A 16,638-nucleotide genomic window follows, 5' to 3' on the forward strand; every position below is an offset into this window, starting at 1 on the left:
TAAATGCTGGGTGCTTGGGCAGGTTCTTGGGGCCCAGAGAAGGTGCTGATGTGTGGGCCCTGGGTCTGGTAGAAAGCCCTTCCCTCCCCTACCCTTGCAGCCCACCATTTCCCAGCGCTGGGCCCTGTTTCTCTGGTCTCCTTGGTGACAATCTCATCTCTCCTCGGCTTCTCTCCAGCACCTGAAAATAGCCTCCGAAAGTGGAGATGCCTGCTCCCCTCCCTGCTGCCAGCACCCTCGATGGCCAGGCTGGAGCCAGACTGTTCTGCACAGCACAGCTGTAAGGGCCTGGCCCCATGGACCCCTGCACCACTGCAGGATTTGGGTCACCCTGTGAACCAGCACTGAGGCCCCAGCCTCATCCCTCCTCTTGCAGCCTGCAGTGAGGCAGCACCAGGGAACTCCTTGTACCCCGCCATGGGCCACAATCCAGCTGTCCTCTACAGCCAGACAGACCCCTATCCCTTCGGCCCTGTAGCCACCAACCCTGTAGCTCGCCCGACAGCCTCCCAGAAATAGAAAACGGAGCCGGGTGTGGGCAGAAGGCGAGCTGGAGCCGGTGGCCCTGCAGCAAGGAAGGGGGTTACCCCACAGGTCGGGCTGCTGCCACCATGGGGCCAGGGTCGCCGCGGACAGGGAGCTGCAGCAGGACCCCGGGCAGGGACAGGCAGGGCTGGGCAGCGTCGAGGAAGAAGGGTCCGCTTCCACCCAGCACATGGCTGGACCCAGCCGTTCTCCGGCATCCCTGTGGAGAGAGGAACGCTGTGCCCCCCACCCGCGACGGGGTGGGACAGCACGGGGCGGGCTGGACCGCGTCCCGAAGGCGCGCAGTACCGCTCCTGGAGGACGGGGGTCCACGGAGCGGGGTGTTCCTCCGCTCTCTGCCCCCAGCCATCCCTCCAGCGCACCCTCCCTCGAGTCCCCATGGCCAGCGCTGTCCCCGGGGCCGCGACCACCTAGCTCAGCCCGGGGCTGCGGGGTGGCTGCGGGCGCTGCTCGGTGGTGTCGCCCGTGTCCCCCCCCGCGGCGGTGGCGGTGGGGGCATGGCTGGCATTGCTCGCTGACACTCTATCTGCCAGGGCCACGCCAGCCGCGGGCCCAGAATAGCAGCGCTGCCGCACAGATAGCATGGAGCGGCTCCGTGGCCCCGCCGCGTCCCAGGTACCCTCAGGCTGGGTGGGGAGCACGGCCCGACAGAACCCCGATTGGGGACAGGCCACCTCTGGGGTGGGAGCATGTGGGCGGCCGATGGGCCCCTTCCCACGGACATGGAGCCGTGGGGACAAGGACGTCCTTGTGCCAAGCCCCTTGGGAACAGTTGGGGCAGGTGCTGCAGGGTCTCTTCCTTCTCGGTGTTTGCTCTAGGCTCCTTAGGGACTGATCGCTGTCCCTGTGGCTTCGTTATTTTAGGGTGGTCTGTAAACTTCTGCTATGTCAGGCGGGTTTGTGCCTGGGGTAGCTCTTCCCTCTGCACACGTGGCTCTGTTACAAGCAGGGTCTCCTGGGGACTGGGGGAATGGGGTTAGTCATCTGGCGCTGTGGACTTTCTTCTTCCTCGGGCTGCTGCTTTGTTAATGTAAGTTTCCTGTGATGGACCTGGTCCCCCGTAGGGTCCAGTGGGGTAGGCAAGGCTCTCGGCATGGGAAGAAGCAAGAATGGAATTTACACCTTGGGACTGGGAGAGGATGGGCGCAGAGCCACTGTGGGACACGCTGGAGTCCAACAGCAGAGAGAGAAGGCAGGAGGTCCTGCCATCCATTCTTGTCCTGCTCTGGAGACCCCTGCTGTCTCCCCAGAGCAGGAGAACAAGCTGGGTGACCTGGAGTGGAGCCACCATAGAGACCACAGGCTCTGGAGATCCTTGGCTGGTGGGGGGTGCCCACATCCCCACCCTGACAGGACAGTTCTCTGCCTGGCTTGGGTGGGCCAGAGCAGCTGGGTGGGTGCAGGCAGAATCCATGGATGGGGAAAAGACTGGGTTGACTCCTGTTGACCCCTCCTCACTGTGTGCCCTCTCAGGTGGCGCTGCTGGATGCTGTTACGTGCCCTGAGGAGGAAGGTGGGTAGCAGAAAGAGTCTAGGTGTATAGGAGGGGGGCTGCCTTACTCATGTGACAAGTGCATTGGTCCTCTGCCCACTTCTGCCCATACTCCTCTCCTCAGCTGGAGTCCGCCCCAGACTGGAGAACTGCAGTGCTATGTGCTGGCCCTGTGGAATGGGGAACAGGGGGGCTCTGCTCGCCCTAGGCAGGAGGGTGCTGAGACCCAGCAGCTGAGACCCAGCAGCTCAGCTCACTCGCTAGGGCTGGGGTGACTTTGTCTGCAGGGTTTTCGAAGGCTGTATGCCCCAGGGAGGAGGAAGAAGAGGAGGACAAATACAGGAGACCTGTCACCTTCACACTGGGAAATGAGATACTGGGGCTGGGCCCAGAGAGAGAGTTTCAGAACCCTGATGCTGAGGTTTATATGCACTTCTTAAGGAGCCACTGCTGTTACGATGCCATCCCCACCAGCTGCAAACTCGTTGTCTTTGACATCTCCTTAGAGGTGATAACCTGGGGGATGAGTGGGGGTGGCAGTGAACAAGCAGGCTTGGGGATCCTCTGAACCCCTCCACACTCTGCCAGCAGATCAAGAAAGCCTTTTTGGCACTGGTGGCCAACGGGGTGCGTGCTGCCCCTCTCTGGGACAGCAAGACGCAGAGCTTTGTGGGTGAGTGCCAGAAGCAATGCCTGGTCCCCTCCCCTGCCTGGCAGAAGAGGGTACAGGCAGTGCTGCCAGCCCCACATATCTTCACAGGGATGCTCACTATCACTGACTTCATCAACATCCTCCACCGCTACTACCGCTCACCTTTGGTGAGTGCCGTGAGGAGGGCTTGGGGGATCAGGACATGCATGGGGCAGGGAGCGGCTGTCCCTATCACTCCTGGTCCCTTCTTAATCTCCAGACAATGGCCAGGGGATGATTCTGGGCCAGACCAGGATCCACTTGTTGCTCCCCTCCTTGGCCCCCCAAATGTTATCCCTGTGCTTGGCTGATGGGATGCGATGCAAGGGGAAGGGGGCAGTGTCTCAGAGTGCCCTCAGTCCCCCATGGAACCACCATGACCAGGGCATTTCCCTGCCTTCAGGTTCAGATCTACGAGGTGGAGGAGCATAAGATTGAGACCTGGAGAGGTAAAATTCATGTGGGTGGCTGGGTGATGTTGTCACACAGGGCATGGAGGTGGGCTCTGGGGTTGTGGGACTGCAAGAGAGGGCTGGAGGACCTCCTCTCATAGCTCTCTCCCTTGGCAGAGGTGTACCTGCAGGGCTCCCTCAAGCCACTGGTCTACATCTCTCCGAGCAATAGGTGAGAGCCTGTCCACTGGGGGAGAGCACACCCCTTGGAGTGGGGGTGTGTGTGCGCTGAACGCAGCGCTATCCCACCACGATGTCCGCATCACCCACAGCCTCTTCAATGCTGTCTACTCCCTGATCAAGCACAAAATCCACCGCCTGCCTGTCATTGAGCCTGTCTCGGGCAATGTCCTGCACATCCTGACGCACAAGCGCATCCTCAAGTTTCTCCACATCTTTGTGAGTGCAGACGCTGCTTATGCACACTCATGGCTGGGGTGTAGGGACACAGACAAGGGTGACATGCAGGTGTCAGCCTAACTCTGCTCTGTCCCATTGAAGGATTCTACCATTCCCAAGCCACGCTTCCTGAAGAAAACAGTGCAGGAACTGTGCATTGGCACCTTCCATGATCTGGCTGTCGTGCCTGAGACTGCCCCAGTCTACACTGCCTTGGAGATTTTTGTGGATCGTCGTGTCTCTGCCTTGCCTGTCATCAATGATGCTGGTACCTGGGGAGGGAAAAAGTGACGTCCTCATCTCCCTCTGCTAGCAGCTCCAGTACCATCCCTACCCAAAACCCCTCTCCTGGCCCTTGGGCTGCCCTTTGGGATCTGGGAGGAACATGGCAGGTGGTCCCTGGGCTGCTTCCACAGCCCCTGCACTGTTTCTCTTTGCAGGGCAAGTAGTTGGCCTGTACTCGCGGTTTGATGTCATTGTGAGTACCCTGCATGTGTGCATGCCCAGGCTCAACTTTGGCCCCTTGCATGCACTGGTGGGGCACTCATACCTGTCTGTGCCCATGCAAACCCACCTCACATGCAGTGTGATGTATGTGCCAGTGCACATCTGCTCTGTGCATCTCCTGGGCTCATTGTCCCTTGTATGTTGGCACAATGGGGTGCAAGGACACCTTGGGACTCTGAATGTGGTCACATCTATCACAGCACCTGGCAGCCCAAAAGAGCTACAACAACCTGGACATCAGTGTGAGGGAGGCACTGCAGCAGCGCAGTGTCGCCCTGGAGGGAGTCCTCACCTGCTACCCCCACGAACCTATGGAGGACATAATTGACCGCATTGCCAAGGAGCAGGTGAGTGGCTGGGGTGCCTCGTGCCAGCCACTGCTGCCGGCTGCCCAGCCTGCCTGTGACGCTCTGCCTGCACCCACAGGTCCATCGCCTGGTTCTGGTGGATGAGAACCGGCACCCACGGGGCATCATCTCCCTCTCTGACATCCTGCAGGCCCTTGTGCTCACTCCTGCAGGTATCGATGCTCTTAACTCTTAGCCCATGGTGCTCCATCTTTCTCCACTTGCACCCTCAATTTTTCTCCACTTCAGGTAGGCGCCAGCCCCCCACTGCTGCGTCCCCTCCCTGCTGGTGGGTCACCTGCCTCTGTCCCGTCCAAAGTGGTCCTTGGGGGATGGAGGAGGCTGGGGCTGGGGTTTGGCAGCGCTGGGTGCCCAGGTGGAGACAGCAGGGCCCAGATGCTGCTTGTCCCAGGGGTACACAAGGATCGAGGGGGATCCCTTGTGACTGAGGAAGGAGGGGGACACTTCCTATGGAGACACTCCACCAGAGCCCCATTCAGGCAGAGTGTGGAATGCAGGTTTTGCAGGTCCCTGGGCTTTGGGCTGGATGAGGGTTTTGGGGTGTGATGCACCCCCAGACAAAAGCCTATTTTTGATCCTGCCTCAATTCCCCCTAAGACCTGAGCACCTCCAGTGCCATTCCCAAGGGACACATCGCTGACAGACCCCCACTCGCACACCCCAGACATGCTGCCCACCACTAGCCATAAGCAAAACATGGCCAACCTATGACCCACAGCTGGCAGAGCCCCCCACCCCCTCCACTTGCAGCAGCCCCAAAACTGTCTGTTCCAGAGACAGGGCTCACTTCCAGGTGACACTGGCACCACACTGCCTGGCCACCTGCAGCTGGCTCTGCTCACCCACTACCTGGTGAATCCTCACTGGCTATGGGTGGGCACATTCCTGGCACCCACTCAGGCACCTCTCAGGGATGAAATGAGGAACGGGGAGCTGGCTCCCCAACTTTGCTTCCCAAAGGTAATAATGCTTTTCAGGGTCCTCGTGGGCAATGGGATGGGACAGGCCTGTGCATACCAGTTCCCCTAGCAGTGTCCAGCTGCTCTGCACAGAAGGGGACTGGGAATAGTGCGTGTTAGCCGCATATGGGATATCCCCCTTGCCCCCCTCCCTCCATTCCTCCATCATGGTGCCTTTGCTCACCCTATCCCAGGTGCCCACAGGGGTGGCTGTGTCAGGAGCTGCAGGGGGCCACTGAGATGTCCCTCTCCAGACAAGCTGCCCTCCCTCCTACCCCAGGGCTTGCATACAAGCAAGGAATGGAGGGAAGACCCCAGTGTCCACTGGGACAGTTGGAATGGCCGTATCACAGGGTGCCCAGTCCAGCACGGATTTGGGGTTATGGTCTCACACACTCTCTTGCCCCACAGGCATCGATCGATCCTCACTCTGAAGACACCAGGGAAATGCCCTGTCTTGTCTGACTCAGGGATCTCTGCGTGATCTGTGAGAAGGAGGCTTGGGTCTGAAGGCTCTCTGTGGGACGACATGCCTGTTCACTCCAGTCCTCGGGCTCGTCTTGAGTCCAGGGCTAGATCCTGCCAGTCTTGGAGAGGCAGAAACACTGAAAATGGGACCCAGGGGTGCCTCCTGCCAGTGAGCACACAGTGATGCTCAGTGGGCACTGTGCTGGAGGGGCTGCAACATGCCTGCAGCTGGGCAGAGACCCATATAGCCCCAGTGGACCTGACCACCCCTCTGCCATCCTGCTGATGGATTTGAGCGTTTCTGTTGTGGCTCCCTCCTAGTGAACACAGTCCCGCTGTCTGTGCCCGGTGCCTGGTAGCGTAGGCTCAGCTGTACACACAGGCTTTTTTATTTTGGGGTCACATGGGGCTGGAGCTCTCTGGCAGAGGCACAGTCTGTGCCAGAGCTGGCAGCAGAACGGGCACTTGCATGGAGACCCTGTGCACGTTTTGGGGTGGGCAGGGGGTATTTATTTATTTGTTAGTCTGTTCAGCCTTGCTGTAAAAAAGCAGCCTGATCAAAGAACTGCCTCTTGCCTTTCTGGGGTAAAGCTGGGCATGACTCCTCTGGAGGGAACCAGGCTGTGGAAGGGGCACTGGTAGAGTAGCACCTCCGCCCATGTGGGTAGAACCAAGAGGATGGGGACACAGGGCATGCAGTCTTAATCATCTTGATGGTGTGCAGGTCCCTTCAGGGACACAGAGTGACAAAAGCTTTGGTACCAGCAAGATTTCCACCTGCTGCTTCCCTCAGTCCAAGAAGAAGGAAAGTATGAAGGGGTGACTGTTAAAAATGTCCCATGCCCCATCCCTTAAGGACCCTGGGCAAATGGCAGTGCATCCCCTGCCTGTGGCTGCTACCAGCTGTGAGCCTTGCAATGGTCCTGGCTTGGAGGTAGGGGATGCTGAGCTCATCTTTCTCCTGCTGCTTTGCCTGCAGCAAGCCCTGCCATTCCCTTGATCCCCTATCAGCATTTCAGTGCAATTACTGGCTGACAGTGGAAAGTGCCAGGAACTCAACACCCCTCCTGTGCTGGCTGGCTCTGCCAGGGGATGCAATACCAGTGCTGGGTGGTGACAGGCCTACTCCCATCATTGGGAATGTGCTGTGTTATTGCCGTGCTTTCCCAGGACCAGGGCTGGCTCAATCCCTTGGGAAAGGCGCAAACCCCAAACGCCCCAGCACTCAACCCTCCCCTGGGGGCAAGGGGAAAAGTGAGGCACAGAGAAGTTTCTGAGGCCAAGGTCAGCTGTTCAGAGAGGACCCAGATGTCCTGGCTCCAGGCACAGATCCACGCACAGCTACACAAGGACTGGACGAAGGAAATACCGAATGGCTGCAAGCCCCCTCCCTGCTTTCCCCCAGCCCCAAAAGAGCTCCCAGGTTCCTGATACAGCCCAGCTGGGCACAGGAGAGGGGGGACACAACCCCCCTGCAGTGTGTCAAAGGCACAGCAGTTCCCCAAGCCTCCTGCTGATTTTGGGCAGGGGGATACTAGTGGCCATGGGGTGATTTGGGGGCAATCTCTCATCCCCCCCACCTTTCCCACTGTGGGACTGTAAGCCCCCTGGCCCAAGCTGGCCAGAGGAGGGGTTTGCCTTCCTGTCCTTGTGGGGCAGTAAAGGGGATCTCCATTTGGCACCCAGGGTGGGGGTGGACGTGCAGTCAGGGGGCTCCTGGGCGAGCGATGAATTCCAGGTTGATGGGCTTGTCAGCCACCAGGACAATGCGGGACACAGATGTCACTTCCACGCCACGGGGGTCCGGCCGCACCTCATATGCCTGGATCATCTGTGGGGAGAAGGGGAGTTGGCAATGCCTTGGGGACTCCCTGGGACCCCCATCCCAGCTTATGGCAAGATAACCAAAGCAGGGGGGATCCCTACTTACCCTGGCAAGGGCCAGGTGCATCTCCAGCTCAGCGATGCGGCGTCCGACACACGCACGAACCCCGTAGCCAAACGGGATGGAGCTGAAGGGGTGGTGAGGGGAGCCGTGTCCCCGGAGCCAGCGCTGGGGCAGGAACCGCTCAGGCTCGGGGAAGTAGGTCTCATCGTGGGACATCGCGTAGTGTGCCAGGACAAAGAGGGTCTGCAGGGAAAGAATTTGTGTTTAATGACCCCACCTGGCCCCACTGAGTGCAGCGGGGGTCCCCACAGCACGGCCCCCACTCACATTCTTGGGGAAGAGGTAGTCTCCGATGACAATGTCCTTCTCATAGAAGACCCTGGCGTTGGTGGGCACCACAGGGTAGACTCTGGGATATGGGGAGAGTTAGTGGGGGAGCAGGACTTGTCTGGAGATCCCAGAGAGAGCAAGGACAGGCAGGCAGGACAAGGCTCAGCAGCTCCTCGGGGGTGGGGACATAGATATTTGCAGTCCAGAGGGACTGAAATCCAGCCTTGCATCCTGCCTGGTTGGTGCATCCCCCCTGGAGAAGGGGCTGGTGACCAGGACCTCAGGGCAGGGACAAGGCTGGGATGTACCTCAGAGTCTCCTTGATAACGGCCCGAAGCATCGGCAACTTGGGGATATCCTCAGCAGCAGGAAACCGGTTGGCAGGCACAACAGCTTTCAGCTCCTGGTACAGGGTCTCCTGGATGTCTGCGTCGCGGGAGAGGTGGTACAAAGCCCAGGACAGCGTGTTGGAGGTCTGGGGGAGCGGAGCACCAGTGGGAGTGAAGGAATTGGGGCTAGTACCTGAGCAGCCTTGTGCCAAGCACAGCATCAGTACAGCACCAGAGAGCCCCTGCTCTGGTGCGCAGAGAAGTCAGGGGTGAGGGGCAGCAGGCACAGGGGAGAGAGAGGCAGGGAGCAGGGCACGAAGCAGAGCAGAGGACAGGATCTGTATTGACCAGTCCCTGAGGGTTTACCCCTGTGGGGCATCAGCCCCACAGCAACCAGGCTACAGCTTGCAAGGGCTGGATGGAGCATGGCCCCGTGGGTTCCTCTGGGCATGGAGCTCAGCAGAGATCCCCTGGAGCAGCTTTCTAGCTCTCACCGTGTCCACACCAGCCAGCAGCAACTCGGCCACGCTGCCATAGACCTCATCCAGGCTGAGTCTGCCACTGGCCAGCAGGTAGCTCAGGTAGCCGGACACCTCCTTGCCATGCTCCACCTGCCCCTCCAGCTCCTCCATCTTTCGGTCAATCAGTTTCTTGCCTGCAGGGGCAGAGAGTGGGAACCAGAGCTGACAGAGCAAGGGCTGCCAAAAAGACATTTGGCCAGGGACTGCCCCACTTTTTGAGAGTCCTTAGGGATCCCAATGCCACCACACTGGATGCCCATTGTCACTGCTCACCGAAGGCGAAGATGGTGTCCCAGCTGTCCAGGTAACGGTCCCAGAAGGGCAGCACCTTGCGGCTCCATCGGGGCAGGACAGTGGCAAAGATGGAGTTCTTGAACATGAGGTTGATGGAGTCAATGAAGTGCTGGGTCTCAGCAGGGACCTGCTGCTTGAGGCACCCGATGCGGGTCTCGAAGAGGATATAGGAGATGCCTGCGGGGGACAAACAGCATCCAGACCTCCAGGGGAATGGGACAGGGCAGGGGTGAGAGGGAGGACACCCCTACCTTCCAGGGCAAAGCGGTAGAGCAGGTTGGCCACGTCCCCCACCAGCACCCCTGAGGGGCTGCGGCTCCGCTCCTCCCGCAGCCGCACCATCAGGTCTGACACCACCTCCCCGATGGCATCCGCGTACAGCAGCGCCTCCGAGGGTTTCAGCAGCCGCTTGTTGAGGACCTGGCGCAGGCGGTACCAACGCTCCCCTTCCCTGGATGGGGACGAAGCTCAGCGCTGGGGGGCACGGATGGGCAAGGGGCAGCAGTCCCCCAATCCCTGTGTGCATACTCCCCAACCCCAGGCTGGAACCATCCCAGGGGTCGTTCCACCCGCTGTGGCCATGCCCGTCTACTTGGTGGGGATGTGCAGCTTGCAGGAGTGGGAGTAATGCAAACTGCCACCTGGGCCCTATACCTGAGGAAGGGGCAGGAGACGTGTGCTGCCCCAAAGAGCATAGCCAGGGCAGGACTCACTCGGTGAAGGGTCCGTAGGGCAAGCGCCGGGTGTCCCGGTGCTCCTTCCACAGGGCCATGTCGCTCCGCATGGGGTACTTGCCCTCCTGGCGTAGCAGCTGCTCCAGCACCACTGGGCTCCCAATGTTGATGTTCCTATAGTGTCCGAAGGTTGACTTCCAGATAGGTCCATAAAGGCGTCGGGATATCACCTGTGATGCACAAAGCATAGCAGGGTCAATGAGATGAGCTGGGTCAGAGCCTCCCTGCCCCAACGCTGCCCTGAATGTGCCTATCTGCACCCACCCCATGGGCATCTCAGCATCATCTGAGTTCAAGCACCTGCCTCTGACACCCCCCCAAGCTGGCAGCATCCCTGAAGTGCTCTGCAGATGGTCTGGGCTGGTGTCTCTGGGCTCATTTCCTCTCCCAGCACTAAAATCACCAGGCACTGATCCCCCAGTACAGACTGCCACATCCTTCACCCACCCCAGAGATGCAGAGAGAGCCTGGTGGGTCTTTTGGGGAAGGAAGACCAAGAAGGGACAGCAGGGACAGAGACAACTTGCAAGCACAGGACTGTGCTGAGATGCAGGACCATTGCAGCATCAACCAGCAGGACTAAGTCCTGCTGCTTCCAGCATGGCTCCAGCTCTGCCTAACCTGGGGACAACAGTCACTGAGTGGGTCCTTGAACTCACCACCCATTCAGGGTGGTTAATCATCAGCAGTGAGAGTGCAGCACCAGGCTAGGGCATAACTGGGCTGTTCCCAGAACAGGCTGTCACCTCCAGGCCATGGCCCTGGGGCCACAGGCTAACAAGCCAGCTAGGGGATGTTCATCAACAGTTTTGCTCTGGGACCTGTCAGCTGCAGCTCCCCTCCTGGTCCGCAGCCAGAGGTACCATGCCTGCTTCCCCGGCAGTGAGCACCGTGACCTCCAAGTGCATCCCTTGGGGGCAGCTGGGCACCCCTTTGTAAGTGGATCTGCACAGGGCCGTCTCCAAAGATCACTTTCCATCCCACCCAGGCACTGCCAGAGCCCCTGCAGAGCATGGCCAAGCATGGGGGGGGATACAGGACACTTAGCAGGGAAGCCCTGGTCCCCATTCCCCGTGGCTGTGAGGATGCACGTGGTACAATCTCCCTTGGTGACTGTCTGCATCGCAGCCTGCGCCTGGATTCAGCTGGATTCGTCACCACGGGGAGACGTTCCTCATGCACGGTGGCAGGAGGAGGGGGAGGGACGGCCGCCCCAGTACTGCAGGCAGCTCGTGGGCATGGAGCACTGTGCCCCAGCTTGAAGCCTGCCCACCAGCATCTGCCAGCAACCAGGACCTGACAGTGCAGGCCTTGGAGAGCTGGGCTGTGAGAAGCTAGAGCTGCCTGGACCTGGGGAAAGGCACCTCCAGAGCATGTGGGCACCTTCCTGCAAAGCCAGGCTGTGCTCAGAGTCCCAAGGGCAGGAGGGAGCAGGAAGGAGCTCCAGTGCCTACACTCCAAAATCCCACTGTCCTGTGACAACCCCTTCTCCAACCAGCAGTGCATGGAGCTCTGAGATGCCAGGGAGGCCTGATCCCGCACGCTTCTCGGGCTGGTCAGAGCTCCGGGGCGCTGGAAGATGTCACCTGGCCTGCAGCCAGCCAAGCTCATTGCTTGCTTCATCCGACGTATGAGGAAGTGTTGACAGAAGAAAACAAATACCTCTGCCTACCCCTCCCCTGCCTCGGTATCATCTGCCAAAAAAACCTGCCCAGTCACCTGCACCCAAAACCGCTGCTCCCTCCAGGTGTCACAGCAGGAGCCCGGGGATGGCAGGACCCTGTGAGATACCCCCGAACCTTTGCCCTCAGCTGCCTCGCCGGCTCGGGGCTGCTGGAGCAGCCCCGAGCTGTCTGGACCCTCCCGATGTCACTCGGTTCTGCTGGCCCCTCTCTGCCTGCTGGCCCCAGCATCACCCTACGGTGCCGGGTGCCCCCCACCGCCCATCCCCTGTGCTCCCCTGCTCTGCCGCCCCCGCTCAACTCCCCGCCGTCACTTGTCGGCAGCTAACCCCACCCCGGAGCCCATCTCCCCTTGCCCCCAGCTCGCACCCGCTCCCTCACTCGCAAAGCCCCCCGGGGACAGCACCCTCCCCGCAGCTCCCCCGAAAGCCCCTCCATCCCACGCACCCCTCCCAACCCTCCCTCGCCACCTCCCGCCCGTGCAGGGTCGCCAGGCCCTCACGCAGCCCGACCCCCGCAGCCCGCAGCCCCCGTGCCGGGCTGCCCCGGCGCACCTGCAGCCGGTGCGTGTGCAGCAGGTAGCCCCGCAGGAACAGCCAGACGAAAGTACGGAGCAGCCCCGGCCCCGGTAGCTCCTCCGGTCCCTTCAGCCGCGCCGGCCCCGCCGCCGCTGCCGCCGAGCCCCCGGTCCTGCGCGGCGGTCCCGGGCTGCTGCGCGGCGGCGGCGGGCGGGGGCGCAGGAGCAGCGGCAGCAGCTGCCGCCGGGCCCCGCCGCTCGGGCCCGCCATGCTCCGTCGGCAGCGCACGGGACGGGGCGGGGCGGGGAGGCACCGAGGGTGGTGGGGGGCGGCACCGGGGGCGGTGCGGGGGGCGGCGCGGGGGCGGCAACCGGGCACCGGCACCGGGCACCGCGCACCGGGGACTGAGCATCGCGCACCGGCAATAGGGAATCGCGCAGCCGGTGCGTTGCGCAACGGGTACCGGCCCCGGCTGCTGCGCTCTGGATGCGGGGTACCGGCTGCCGCTCGGCGGGCACCGGGCAGTCCATACCGTGCGCCTTGTGCCGGCTGCGGCACACCTTCTACCGGGCCGTGGAGACCGGCTGCAGTGTGCTATGTAGTCGGCACGGCACACTGGGTACCATGAGCCCTACGCCAAGAGCTGGACATTGGCAACTACTCTGCAGCATCGCAGACCGGGCACCGGGTGTGATGGAATTGGCACGTACCGGGTGCTGGGTGCCGTGCGTTGTGCATGATGGAACAATGCACAAGGCAGCTGGCAGCCAGCACTGGCACGGCATGGCAGGTGCAGCACCCTGGCACAATGGAGCCTGCGGCACCAGGTGCTGCATCCTGGGTATTGCACATAAGCAGCGGATGCTAGACACCGCATGCCAGGCACGGGCACGAGGACTGGGCACAGCACCAGCCAGGGCACATGTGCCAGCACTGGCATTGCACTCTGACACTGGGTACCACATCCCAGACCCTGCACACCTTGTGTCAGCTCCATGTTCACCACCGAGCCTGCTCTTCAGGTCTCCTGGACTCAGCCATCCTGCCCTGCTTCTGTCCCCTGCCTGTCACCCCCCTGTGTCTGCCTTGTCCCCCAGCAGTGCAGGATGGTGCCTTGGGGAGCTGGGTCCAAACTGTCCCAGGCCCTCTCTCAACACTTCCTCCAGGCACTGCTGGCCAAGACCACAGATGGGGAGGCCTTGGTAAGCCCACTGTGGCTGCTGGCAGCAAACTGGAGGAAGATGTGGTATGTTTTCATGCCAAGGAGAGAACGGTGCCAGCTCCTGCCTAAAGCTGGTGCAGGCCAAGATGTCCAGCCCATGTGCAGGGCCTTGCTGGGGTGTCTGGGGCTGTGCATGCAGGACATGTAGGCTCTGACCAGCCTGGGACAGTAGGGCAGGGCAGTACTTTGTCCAGGTGTCACTCCAGGGGTGTCGGGCACCATGTGTCTGGGACACCAGTGCTGATCATTAACTGCTCTTATCGGGCATCGGGTACAAGGTCCTGGACAGGGAGGTTGTCTGAGGCTGTACAGGTGTCTGAGAGCCCCGTGAGTGGCTGTTCTTGCCCTCGGTCCTGTCTCACCGGGGGACCGGGAGTGTCCCGAACTGGGCTCCAGGGTGATGCTTTCTGTGCTCCCTGCCAGTGGGTCAGGGACTGGGGTGCAGGACGCGGGCATCCCCGTGCCTGTAGACATCCCTGATGCACCCCAGGCTGGGATAGCCAAGAACGAGCGCCTGCTGCCATCTCATGGCTGCTCACAGCAGCTCTGCCGCTTGCCTTGCCCCTGCCGGGTTCAGAGCCGGGGCAGCAGGAGAGCCCCGGCCCGAGGACTTCTGCGAGCTTCCCAGCCTGGGAAATTGAGACCCTGTAGCTCTCACTCTCCCCGGCAGAGGATGCCTTGGCCTCTCCCAGCCTGCTGTAACTGTGCTTCCCCTTGCGGGGAAATGGAACCTTGCAACCTTTTCCAGTTTAAAACAATTGCCTCTCGCAAAAAGAGTGAAAACTACAGTTCCTACTAAAGGTCTCGCTCCATCTTTCTTATAAACCAGTTCATATATTGAAAAGTTGCAATAAGATGTTCCTGAGCTTTCTCCAGGCTGAACAACAAAAATCTCTCAGCCTGTCTTCACAGGAGAGGTGCTCCAGCCCCGTGATCATTTTGTAGCCTTGTCTGGTTCGTCTGAGCCTTTTTCCAACAGGTTCATACCTCTCTTGCACTGAGGACCCCAGAGGTGCTCTACTCCAGGTGGGTTCTCACAAGTGTGGAGTGGAGCAGGAGCAACCACTTTCCCTGCCCTGCTGGACATGCTTCTTATTTTCCAGTCTCAGACGTGATCTGCTTTTTGGGCTGCAAGTGCACATTGTTGGCTCATATACTATTTTTAATCCACCAGTGCCCGTCACTCCTCCACAGTGAAGGAGCTCTCCACCCATCCATCCCGGCCGTCAGTCCGTCCATCCCTCAGACAAAACTGGGGTAGCCCCGACCCGTGTTCAGGATCTCGCACTCGGCCTTGTGGAAAGGCAGGTTGTACCACCGCAGCGACTCCCCAGGCCGGTCCCCAGTGCCCCGGGACGCTGAGGGGTCCCGTTATCCCGGCTGCTTCCCGCTCCTGCCGCTAGGCTGTGCTCCCCGTCCTCGGACGGCGGGAGCGGCGGCGGGGACCGGCCGGGGGCTCTGCCGGGGCTACTGCCGGGGTTGTGGGGGAGGCCGTGCTGGAGGGGGCCGGGAGGGTCGGGTGAATCAGCCCCTTTCAGAATCGCCCGGCGGGGACTTCCGAAGGGAGCAGGCTGGGCCATGACACATCTACGGCCGGAAGATGCCGCGTGGAGCCGGGGACAACGCCAGCTCCCGGGAGGGGAGCCCCCAGTGCCGGGCCAGCCCAGCTTGGTGACAAGCGCAGCAGAGGCGGGAGAGCAAATGCTGTCTTTAGCCACGGGGATGGGGAGCTGGGGGTGGCAGGTCACATCCTGTGTGTCACTTTGCCCCAGGGATGCTGTGACTCTACTCATCCCACTGACCCGCTGTCACGTCCGAGCTCATCTCACTGGTGGGACCTGTGGGTGCAGACACGGACACTGTGGGAGCCCCTGCCTCTCTGTCCCTCAACCATCCACCACACACTGCTTATGGAGGGTCCTGGCTGCTGGTCCTCCTCAGAGGGAGAGACAGCTTCTTCATGTGACTTGTACAGTGTCACCCAGGAGCTGGAAATCTTTCCCAGAGCTGCACCCACTGAGCCCGATTTGCTCTCCCACAGATGGGGGGAGGAAGTGGGGTGTCCCAAGGGAGGGCATCCCTTGACTCATCCCCAGGAAAGCCCAGGCTGTGAGAAGGTTGATCCTGGGTCCTGAGGACTGTAAACAGCCCAAAGCACTGAACTAGAGATGGCCTGTTATGTCAACCATGTGTCACCACACTGTCACTGCCTGAGTCACCAGCCACGCTGGGGCCAGTGGGGCTGCAAAGGGGGACATGGGGAGATCAAGAGGGATGTGGACAGATCTCAGATTTGGAAACAGCTGCTCTTCTCCTACACAGAGAGTTCAAGTGGGACCCTCTTGGCCCCCTCCCAAAGGTCCCCTTCCCCTCATTTCCCTCTGTCTGACCTCTCAGACCTGGACAGGGGCTTGGGGACAGCACAAAGCTTTTGAAACAAGAGGAAAATCAACCAGCATGATGTGATGTGTCCCCCACCATGGAGGGCTTAGCACCTGGCAGAAGGCTCTGATCCAGGCTCCCCCTGCTTTGTGCCCCATAGGACCCTGGTGGGCCAGGACCTTTCCCCGAGGACGTGAGAGTGGGATGCCAGAGAGAACCCGGGGCTGGCATGCTGTTATCACAGGAGACGGAGGCAGCCCCAGGCTGCTCTCAAGTGGTCCTGGCTGATTAGTGACTTCAAGTGCCTATGGAGTTATTCTAAGTCAAGTAGGGGCAAAGGGAGGTGACCTGAGACCAGCAAGACCAGTGCCGGGTTTTCCTGGAGTTTCCCACATCACCTCTGCTCCCTGCCAAATTCTCCAAGATGGGGAGGTGTCTCCTCTTTCCATCTGCTCTCCCTGTCCCTTACTCCTCCTGCAAAAGGCTGTTTGCTCCAGCCTAAAGCAAACCTGATTTTATCTCCTGACTCCAGTTCCCTTGGCTGTGGGCCATGGTGGATGCCTCCCACGCAGAACTTTGTGAAGCCCATTCGGGGACCCGTGCACAGAGCGGGCTGTGTATGCTGCCACATGACATCATGTTTACAGCCCGCGGGGGCCCAAGGACAGCGGCATCGCTCGCAGCCCAGATATGCGTGTCCTTCCCATGGATGGACAGATGGACGTGTGGGGAGCTGGAATGAGGGGGACTGGCCACAGAGCCATGCCTCCCTGAAAAGGGGTGGTTTCAGTTTTGTTGCTCTGTAAGTCGGTCTCCTTGGACTCAGTTTCCCCTTTGGGCAGTGGAGAGTGGATTC

The 16,638-nt window shown here is 60.6% G+C and overlaps 2 protein-coding genes across 6 annotated transcripts; one reads left to right on the plus strand and one right to left on the minus strand.

Annotated features, from left to right (window-relative positions):
• The first annotated feature begins 1,107 nt into the window (after nt 1-1,107).
• Nucleotides 1,108-6,233, plus strand: PRKAG3 (protein kinase AMP-activated non-catalytic subunit gamma 3). 5 transcript variants are annotated; one of them, XR_015773089.1, is made up of 13 exons: nt 1,108-1,161; nt 2,020-2,059; nt 2,326-2,546; nt 2,630-2,711; nt 2,799-2,857; nt 3,133-3,178; nt 3,299-3,353; nt 3,454-3,580; nt 3,683-3,848; nt 4,021-4,058; nt 4,288-4,434; nt 4,514-4,683; nt 5,826-6,233. XR_015773089.1 is itself a non-coding variant. In XM_088058891.1 (13 exons), the coding sequence occupies exons 1-13, from the start codon at nt 1,129-1,131 to the stop codon at nt 5,846-5,848; spliced, it is 1,131 nt and encodes a 376-aa protein (XP_087915017.1). In that variant the 5' UTR covers nt 1,108-1,128; the 3' UTR covers nt 5,849-6,233. The 5 variants fall into 5 exon arrangements, 3 of the variants coding, with proteins under 3 accessions (XP_087915017.1, XP_087915014.1, XP_087915015.1); XM_088058891.1 differs by having other exon boundaries at nt 4,514-4,607; XR_015773088.1 differs by having other exon boundaries at nt 2,630-2,857.
• A 919-nt stretch (nt 6,234-7,152) lies between these two features.
• On the minus strand, nt 7,153-12,448 carry CYP27A1 (cytochrome P450 family 27 subfamily A member 1). The gene is made up of 9 exons (XM_014249590.2): nt 12,215-12,448; nt 9,958-10,148; nt 9,496-9,695; nt 9,224-9,421; nt 8,924-9,084; nt 8,409-8,575; nt 8,098-8,179; nt 7,813-8,013; nt 7,153-7,713 (listed from the first exon to the last, which is right to left on the minus strand). The coding sequence occupies exons 1-9, from the start codon at nt 12,446-12,448 to the stop codon at nt 7,588-7,590; spliced, it is 1,560 nt and encodes a 519-aa protein (XP_014105065.2). The 3' UTR covers nt 7,153-7,587.
• Nucleotides 12,449-16,638: the final 4,190 nt, after the last annotated feature.

Source organism: Pseudopodoces humilis, chromosome 8 (assembly GCF_049639895.1).
Source record: "Pseudopodoces humilis isolate 2021_Gansu_Grassland_sample_001 chromosome 8, ASM4963989v1, whole genome shotgun sequence".
NCBI classification, from domain to species: Eukaryota; Metazoa; Chordata; class Aves; order Passeriformes; family Paridae; genus Pseudopodoces; species Pseudopodoces humilis.

What these genes read in the sequence shown, in the direction of transcription:
- CYP27A1 (XM_014249590.2), bottom strand. Translation starts at nt 12,448, where the DNA reads ATGGCGGGCCCGAGCGGCGGGGCCCGGCGGCAGCTGCTGCCGCTGCTC. An exon ending in GTTATCAAGGAGACTCTGAG is followed by an intron (nt 8,180 to 8,408) that starts GTACATCCCAGC and finishes CCCATATCCCAG; the next exon opens with AGTCTACCCTGTGGTGCCCA. An exon ending in ACTACCTCTTCCCCAAGAAT is followed by an intron (nt 8,014 to 8,097) that starts GTGAGTGGGGGC and finishes CTTTCCCTGCAG; the next exon opens with ACCCTCTTTGTCCTGGCACA.
- PRKAG3 (XM_088058888.1), top strand. Translation starts at nt 1,129, where the DNA reads ATGGAGCGGCTCCGTGGCCCCGCCGCGTCCCAG. An exon ending in TAAGATTGAGACCTGGAGAG is followed by an intron (nt 3,179 to 3,298) that starts GTAAAATTCATG and finishes CTCCCTTGGCAG; the next exon opens with AGGTGTACCTGCAGGGCTCC. An exon ending in GCCTGTCATCAATGATGCTG is followed by an intron (nt 3,849 to 4,020) that starts GTACCTGGGGAG and finishes TTCTCTTTGCAG; the next exon opens with GGCAAGTAGTTGGCCTGTAC.